The sequence below is a fragment of the Abramis brama genome (assembly GCF_963993115.1).
Source record: "Abramis brama genome assembly, chromosome: 10".
NCBI classification, from domain to species: domain Eukaryota; kingdom Metazoa; phylum Chordata; class Actinopteri; order Cypriniformes; family Leuciscidae; genus Abramis; species Abramis brama.
Window position 1 is genome coordinate 21,914,153 of NC_139972.1, and position 9,366 is coordinate 21,923,518.

General features: G+C 39.4%; 1 protein-coding gene across 2 annotated transcripts in view; it reads left to right on the forward strand.

Moving 5' to 3' along the window:
• The window catches only part of ankrd13b (ankyrin repeat domain 13B), a 30,247-nt gene extending 20,881 nt beyond the window's left edge, over window positions 1–9,366 (forward strand). Inside the window, exons 9-15 of one of the 2 annotated variants that reach the window (XM_084126966.1) lie at window positions 655–719; window positions 843–973; window positions 3,036–3,193; window positions 3,323–3,499; window positions 3,779–3,942; window positions 4,408–4,484; window positions 6,912–9,366. In XM_084126966.1, coding sequence (XP_083983092.1) covers window positions 655–719; window positions 843–973; window positions 3,036–3,193; window positions 3,323–3,499; window positions 3,779–3,942; window positions 4,408–4,484; window positions 6,912–7,107 — 968 coding nt within the window. In that variant the 3' untranslated portion in view covers window positions 7,108–9,366. Of the gene's footprint in view, window positions 1–654; window positions 720–842; window positions 974–3,035; window positions 3,194–3,322; window positions 3,500–3,778; window positions 3,943–4,407; window positions 4,492–6,911 lie in introns of both variants that reach the window. The other variant, XM_084126967.1, reaches the window with a different exon arrangement.

The window sequence follows — 9,366 nt, forward strand, 5'->3', positions numbered from 1 at the left end:
ATCTATATTTTCAGAAATCTCAATCACACATTTGAAATTATTTTATTAAATCAGTACAATAACTGTTTGAAAGTTTAGGGTATGATTTTTTTTTAAACAAGTTGACACTTTTATTCAGCAAGGATACATTAATTTGATCAAAAGTGACAGTAATTTTTCTATTTAAAAAAAGAATGCTATTCTTTTGAAATTTCTGTTCATCAAAGAATGCTAAAAAATATATCAGCAGTGATTTTTCAGCAGTGACAACGGGAATAAATTACTTTTTAAAATATATTAAAATAGAGAACCATTAAATTGTAATAATATTTCACAATAATACTATTTTTATTTTATTTTTGATCAAATAAATGCAGCCTTGGTGAGCATAAGGATAACATTTAAGGACAAAAATACTGATTAAGAAATTTATTTTTTTAAGCGCATATGCTGTTTTTTTTCCGCTCATTGTGTTTAACAAAACACAATGAGCGTGTGCATTGGTAGGCATGCCGTAGTGAATATGATGATTCATTATTTCAATGCCCACTCAGATATTTTTCCAAACAAACAGTGTCTTTGTCTCGTCTACTGTTACTGTGATGTAATACAGATCCTTGGGATTGTGCACATCTTCTGTAATATGACCTGCTGTGTGTTGCGTTTTTGTCTCAGGCGGCAAGACACCTCTGCAATCCTTCCTGGGTATCGCTGAACAGCACATGGGGCCTAACAACGGAGTGAGTGAAAGGAGCCTGTCAAGAATCTGCTCATTTATCATCAAGACATCTAAAGTGCTTTTCTAGTATTATGTCTCTTCTGTAGCCTCAAATTAAGTGTGTGTGTGTGTATGTGTTTTACAGCACACAATGGTGACTCAAATATCCTGCCCCTCAACGAACCCATTGGCTTTGACGGCTGAGGAGTACTTTAATCCCAACATGAGTCAGAGAGACATTGGCCAGCCCTGTCACCTCACCACCAAAACACAAAGGTAGTGTTTCAACCCAACACTGCTTTCATTTTCATTTTGAAACATTTTAAATACCTAGATTATCTGCAGAAAATGTGGTCCTTTCCCAGTCCCATTCCACTCTCTCCTCTCCAATTGTTTCCCATCTCTCTCAAGAGTCCTATCAAAATAAATGCATAAATATAAATATAAATATAAAAGGTTTATTTAAATGCAAATCCTAAGTATGAACAATAGTAATAATAAAATGATACTTGCCCACCTAAATCCATTACTAATGAGATGTGTTCCTCTCTGAATAGTCTTATGATGCTGCCTTTAAGTGCACCTGGGAAACTTGTGCCTCACAGTTGGGCATCTGTTATTATGATGTCACGCATTCAAGCGGGAAACACAACATGGAAGTAGCCTAAACAAAAGAATTATATTGTAAACGATAAACCCAAATAACTACATCTGAATTCAAAATTATACAAATGTTTAATTTCCATCACTTATTTAAACATGGTATCAAAACTAAATGTTTGTAACATAAAGCAAACCATGAAAGTCGAGTGATTATACACGTTTTGTCTATCAGCTGTTCTGTACATCACACTTTTGTGTGAAATTGTTGAAATGCAGCAGGTAAATTAAAATAATTTGCCTAATCATTCATTACAATTCACTACAGATTTGCTTTCCGCTAACTGATATATAGATTATATATATTTGGTATGATCTATATTATAGAATAGTCAATTTTTAAAGTCTGCGTGAACCGGAAGTTGCAAACGACTTTTCTCCAGTGTTGTGACGTATTTCCCAGTGAAAAGGAATATTGAACAGAGGGCAGGGTTTTACTCTAGCGCTCCTCCTCTCCATCTCTCACTCATAGCAGACTAACGGTTTGAGGGGAGTGGTTAAGCGTTTCCCAACCCAAGCCGTCAAACCTACATCATCAGAGAAGGAACGCCATTCCAGACCGGAAGTAACTTTTCAGACTTTGATTAAAGATTACAACGGCAAACAATTTTTTTCTGTGTATTAACTTGCACGGATTAATTTTTCACCACAAGACTAGTAATATGTGCTAACAAAGTAAATAGGGTCAATTTTGATTTCAGTTGGACTTTAAAATCGAAAATAAGTTGCTGCCTTAAATTTTTAAGTACAATCAACTTGGATGTTTAAGTCATTTCAACTTAAATTACATTAAACTGACTTTAAAAATGAGTTGAATCTTGTAGAACTTGTAAAAAAAAGTTTCAAATTGCTTAACTTATTTTGATGAGTTAAAGCAATGTAAAAACATATGTTGTCATAACTTATTGATCATATAATTTTTTACAGTTCACATCAAAAAAAATAATAATAATAATATAGATTTCAAAATATATATGGTATAATGGTATATAAATAATACTAAAATTACACTGCTCTACTTCAAGGGCACATAAGATTACACTCTTTTCCTGGACTGCCAAGACTGTATGAGGTCACACAGGTGTCTTAAGGCCGTGATACGCCAAGCCGACGTCAAAGAACTAGCGGCGACGAAAGCCGACTGTGTTGTCGCCTCGTGTCGGCTGCGTCTGGGACAGAAATCTGAGCTTGAACACTAAAGACTACAGGCGACTGCCAACTAGCTTGTGCGTTCTGCGTCTGCGTGTAGGGAAATACCGTCCTGTCTATATCAGTAGGTATGAATAGTCTATATTCTTCATTCACAAAGGGAAACCGATTCTAGGACTGCAGATATACAAATCGTAAACAAAGCAGCGCATGCTTACCATTTTGAATATCAATCATGTTGATCACTTTCTTCATTCCAGGCGGCCGATTTTGATATGAAAAGATTTGCGTATTGGAAGGCTCGAGATGACAGCTCTCTGTTTTTATTTGTCATGCACGGACTCGTTGGCTAAACTGAACAGCCAATCAGAGCGATATGTCTCACCGACGGCCCTGCCGGCGACGCTAGCCTGACTTAAATTGACGCGTGGAACACACCACAAAAGTAGCCCGACAGAGACTCATCGATGGCCAACATCCGACCGTCAGCTTGCTGTGTCACGGCCCTTACATGAATGTTTTTTCCCAGGTTCAAAGCCAAGCTGTGGTTGTGTGAATCTCACCCTTTATCTCTGGAGGAGCAGGTGGCTCCTATCATCGACCTCATGGCCATCTCCAACACTCTGTTCGCCAAGCTTAGGGACTTCATCACCTTACGTCTGCCTCCTGGCTTTCCAATCAAGATAGGTAAGAGAAATGGAAAAAAAATGGAAAGAACATGCTATATGCCTAAAAATGTGTTTTCAAAGTATGGTTACAAACAAACACACATTTAAGTTATCAGGCTAATGCCACAATGACATCTCTTCACAACAGAAATTCCCATCTACCACATCCTAAATGCTCGGATCACCTTTGGGAACCTGAATGGTTGTGAAGAGGGTGTTTTGCCCCGGGTGGACACTGAAGGGGACAGACAAAAGGACAGTCCCAGGACAGAGACGCCGTCTCCAGGCAGCGACTCTTCCAGCGTGTCCAGCTCTAGCTCCACAAGTAAGAATCAACCTTTTACCATCAAGGAAATGTGCTTGTTAGAAGCTATTTAAGATGATGATCAGATTGAGAAATATGGTGTTACAAAATAATACCGTGTTCAGACAAAGCATTTGCCATTTTTAATGGCCAGAGACTAATTGATTGGATAAATGTTTAATGATTGCATTTCTTATAGCGCTGTCTGTAGTACCGATGTAACTCAGATCTGCTGGTCAATGCATTTAACTACAATATTCTGCACCGGTCCTCATGATTTTGTGTTTGTGTATAAATCAGACTCATGTCGTGGAGGAGAGATCCCACCTTGTGTTTTTGAGGCTCCGCGGGGCTACAGCGTTTTAGGAGGAAACCAGAGGGAAAACATTAGAGAAGAAGAGGATGATCTGCTACATTATGCCATCCAGCAGAGCCTGATTGAGGCTGGATCAGAATATGACCAGGTCTGAGATGCAATCACACACTTGCATGTTAACAGATGCACATAGGTGTCCACAAAATAGAGAAATACTGTATACCTTTTTACACCATGTCCTAACCAACCACGAAACAACATGCCGTCAAATTAGTTTTCTTTCCTTACTGGATCCAAAAATGCTGCATGAAGTAACAAAGTCCAACAGTCATTCTGAGAATATTTGATGTTTAATATACAGCTATGTGGAGCCAGATTTATGTATGTAAATGCAAGTTCACAAAAAATCATACATTTAGCTACTCAAGTAGCATGAAATGTGGCATTTCCTAGAGTGAAATTAAAAAAAGACAATGTCGTTATCAGAATTGTGTGATTGGCTTCTTTAAATTAAAGTCTTATGATTCCTATAGAGAGCAGCAACCCTGGAAGTTAACATAACCCTTAACATTTCACCCCTCTTTTACACATACCCCATTTGTTTCACTCACAGGTGACGATCTGGGAGGCTTTGACCAACAGTAAGCCGGGAACACACTCTCTGTCCTGTGACCCCAGCCGACATGAAAGGTCTGCAGTCAGTATTCTGCTTCTACTGTCTCCTGTAGTCACATCTCACACACGACAGGCAGGGACAGCATCACACTCTCATCACATTTACTGGAGCTATTGACACAGGCATGACTGTCAATACAGCCTCAGTGAAGCTCATAGAAATTCACTGGGGTTTTCATCTCTCTCTCCTCACCTCCGTTTGCTCCTCACAGAGTTTTAAAACAGGTTGAGATGCCGACATGAATCCGAAACAGTCACTTCACACTATTTGGTTCAGTTAAAAAGTTAAAGACATTTATAATGTTACAAAAAACTTTTATTTCAAGTAAATGGTTTCTTTTCATCCAAAAATTCTGACAAAAAATTACAATTTCCACAAAAATATTAAGCAGCACCACTGTTTTCAACATTGATGATAATAATAAATGATATGAATAATAAATAATTGCACATTAGAATGATTTCTGAAAGACTGGAGGCTGCTGATTATTCAGCTTTTCCATTACAGGAATAAATTACATTTAAAAATAATAGAAAACAGTTATTTTAAGTTGTACTGATATTTCACAACATTAGGTTTTTTTTTATCAAATAAATGCAGCCTTGGTGAGCAGAAGATACTTTTAAAAACATTTAAAACTTATGAACAAAAATGCCTCCCAAATTCAAGATATACAGTGAGGAAAATAAGTATTTGAACACCCTGCTATTTTGCAAGTTCTCCCACTTAGAAATCATGGAGGGGTCTGAAATTGTCATCGTAGGTGCATGTCCACTGTGAGAGACATAATCTAAAAATCTAAAAATCCAGAAATCACAATGTATGATTTTTTAACTATTTATTTGTATGATACAGCTGCAAATAAGTATTTGAACACCTGAGAAAATCAATGTTAATATTTGGTACAGTAGCCTTTGTTTGCAATTACAGAGGTCAAACGTTTCCTGTAGTTTTTCACCAGGTTTGCACACACTGCAGGAGGGATTTTGGCCCACTCCTCCACACAGATCTTCTCTAGATCAGTCAGGTTTCTGGGCTGTCGCTGAGAAACACGGAGTTTGAGCTCCCTCCAAAGATTCTCTATTGGGTTTAGGTCTGGAGACCACGCCAGAACCTTGATATGCTTCTTACAGAGCCACTCCTTGGTTATCCTGGCTGTGTGCTTCGGGTCATTGTCATGTTGGAAGACCCAGCCTCGACCCATCTTCAATGCTCTAACTGAGGGAAGGAGGTTGTTCCCCAAAATCTCGCAATACATGGCCCCGGTCATCCTCTCCTTAATACAGTGCAGTCGCCCTGTCCCATGTGCAGAAAAACACCCCCAAAGCATGATGCTACCACCCCCATGCTTCAAAGTAGGGATGGTGTTCTTGGGATGGTACTCATCATTCTTCTTCCTCCAAACACGTTTAGTGGAATTATGACCAAAAAGTTCTATTTTGGTCTCATCTGACCACATGACTTTCTCCCATGACTCCTCTGGATCATCCAAATGGTCACTGGCAAACTTAAGACGATTTCAAACCATGACGTCTTAGTGTATTACCAACAGTAACCTTGGAAACGGTGGTCCCAGCTCTTTTCAGGTCATTGACCAGCTCCTCCCGTGTAGTTCTGGGCTGATTTCTCACCTTTCTTAGGATCATTGAGACCCCACGAAGTGAGATCTTGCATGGAGCCCCAGTCCGAGGGAGACTGACAGTCATGTTTAGCTTCTTCCATTTTCTAATGATGTCTCCAACAGTGGACCTTTTTTCACCAAGCTGCTTGGCAATTTCCCCGTAGCCCTTTCCAGCCTTGTGGAGGTGTACAATTTTGTCTCTAGTGTCTTTGGACAGCTCTTTGGTCATGGCCATGTTAGTAGTTGGATTCTTACTGATTGTATAGGGTGGACAGGTGTCTTTATGCAGCTAACGACCTCAAACAGGTGCATCTAATTTAGGATAATAAATGGAGTGGAGGTGGACATTTTAAAGGAAAATGGCATTTTAAAGGCAGACTAACAGGTCTTTGAGGGTCAGAATTCTAGCTGATAGACAGGTGTTCAAATACTTATTTGCAGCTGTATCATACAAATAAATAGTTAAAAAATCATATATTGTGATTTCTGGATTTTTTTTTTTAGATTATGTCTTTCACAGTGGACATGCACCTACGATGACAATTTCAGACCCCTCCATGATTTCCAAGTGGGAGAACTTGCAAAATAGCAGGGTGTTCAAATACTTATTTTCCTCACTGTAATTAATAACAACTGTCGTGATTAAAGTGAAAATGAATAAAATGTGATTAATATAGTATTATATATGAACGTCTTTCCGATCCTACAGCGCTGGAGAGATGACGCATTTATTAATACACATATATTTTATCACACTTTCAAAAAAACAATCTTCTGTGAGCAGAAATCTCAGTCACTTCTTTTCTTCTGCATTACCCAGAACCCCACAGCACAAACCCAGCACCGTGGAGAGCCCTCGCAGCACACCGACCAATAAACCACCGCACAGCTACGATGAGCAGCTGCGTATAGCCATGGCGCTGTCCGCCCGCGAGCAGGAAGAGGCGGAGCTACGTCGAAGACGAGAGGAAGAGGAACTGCAGCGTATCATACAGCTGTCACTCATGGAAAAGTGACAGGGCCATTGGGAAGCGAGGGGTGGCAGAGCATGCCTGGGGATCTGTAACCAGCGTGAACTACGATTGGCCACTCCCAAACGCCCCACCCTCTTCTTCCAAAGAACTGGAACTCTCCAATGAGTCTTCACTCTGCAAGTTTACAAACACAAACTACTAAACTCATGGCAATCCACTGACTGATCTGCACCAGTCTGGTCTCCTAACGTGTGAATGTGCAATTTTGACCGAGACAGTCCGCGCTGCGTATCCTACCGTTGTTTCTAAAAGCCATCATCCAAGCACTCACCCAGAGTTCCTGCACACTCACCGACCGGTAGGTGTGAATTCTGGGGGAAATTGTCACTTTTCAATTTCACATTATGGATTTAAAGAACTTTAGTTTTGGTTGTTAATACACACAATTCACTGCACTTGGATTGAGGGGTCATGACGTCTCCTAATAGAATGTGGGAGGGCACTTACACACAAGAGCTAATGCTGCAAATCCACCTCGATTCACAAGGATGTTTGAAGAAAAACGCAAATGTTTGCGAAAGTGACACTTAAAAAAAATACTTTTGCTGCATATGCTCTAATGTCGGTACGTTAACCTGCTGAGCTTTGAGAATCTCAGACAGGCGGGTCCAGCTGTGATTTCGGAAATCTAATTTGATGTATTCCAATTTGATTTCAAACAAAAGACCTGTTCACACCAGCATCACTGTTCGGCACAAATTCACTGTAGGTGGAAAAGCAGAAACACCCCTCTACTTTCCGTTTCCGACATCTGCTTGTTACAGAGAATAAAGGAAGTCAAACCGTATCAGTATGTTTTCAAGGAGACGTTTAGATTTTGGTATTTGGTGTAGTGTTTATCGAACACCTCTTAGTGCAAGAGTGGAGAGAAAAGAGAGCTGGTTCAGGATTCTCGTGCTATTTACTCTCACTTACTGTTCGCGAGGGCCACTAAATCATAGTTTTATGTAACAGCAGCATCTCTGGGCACATGACCAAAAACTTGAATCTTGGTTGGCTTTGTGGCTTGAAAATGTTATTTTTGGTCATTCAAATTCAAATGTTTATCACACATTGGTCTTGGTGTGAACAGGCCTTAATCCAGTTCTTTCCACACCCTCAAAATGAATCTCATGCAGTCACACCCATAAAATCCTCCGCCATACTTTTTGTAGTGTGCAAGCGCCCTAAAGGGAACGTCAAACCGGTATGCGTTATGATGACAGCAGGTTGGCACCCACCCTCTGTGCACTATTAACGGCGTGATTTTTAATCATTAGCCAGATTGATAATTATTGTAATGGCACAACTGACGGTTAATAAGAAGAGTGAATGGAAAAAAACAAGCCATTTTCAGGTAAACGTCAATAATGACTAAATGATTCCTTTGAATCTGAATCAAATGCTCATTGCAATATTCATCATGTGTCCTAAATGCACTTTTCAGAAAAAAAAAAAAAGACATTAGTTGTTCATTGTTCTACTTCAAATGGTGCTAAGTTGATCTTTCATATCAACTCTTGGGTACTTTAATCAGTGTAATTGTCACGACATGCATTCATCCGTCTGTTCAATCACTCGACAACACCGTTTCTTTCCCAGCCTTCGTTCAGTGCTTCCTTCAACACACCCATCAGAGCTCATTGTCTCATGACTGGAACACCTGCGGTAGCTAATCAGAAATCTAATTGTGCTTTTATAAGGGATGCCAGTTCTGGAATAAAACATGAAAGGAGGAATCACTCACAGAGATAATGCCCTGAGCGCAGACGAAGGAGAAAGTTTTATTGGAGAATCTTAAAATAGATCTGTCTCCTTAGTCAGATTTATTCTGGGCCTGATTGACGTGCCCTCAGGGTTTGATGCATCAGGTGAATCTGAAAAACAAATTAGGAAACATGGCCATACTCCACTTCTAAAAAGCTTCAATGTAAAAACACAAGGGATTAACCATCAGTTTTCAAAGGAAGCGGATCTGATGGCACTGTCTAGAGACAGAGCTAATAAACACGTAGGACTGATCTTGTGATTGTGTGACTTGTGAATGCCTGGATTCAGAAATGCTTGATATGACTCAATGTTTTAGTATAACATATAATAGCATTATTTATATTTAACTTTTTTTTTTTCATTTGAATTTGGTTGATGCTGTGGTTTGTGTGGAGTGCTGCTGTTGTGTCTGTATGTGACTGAAATATATTGTTCACATTTGTAACTTAAAGGCATTCCGAATAAAGGGTAAGACATCTAAATGAACTTGAA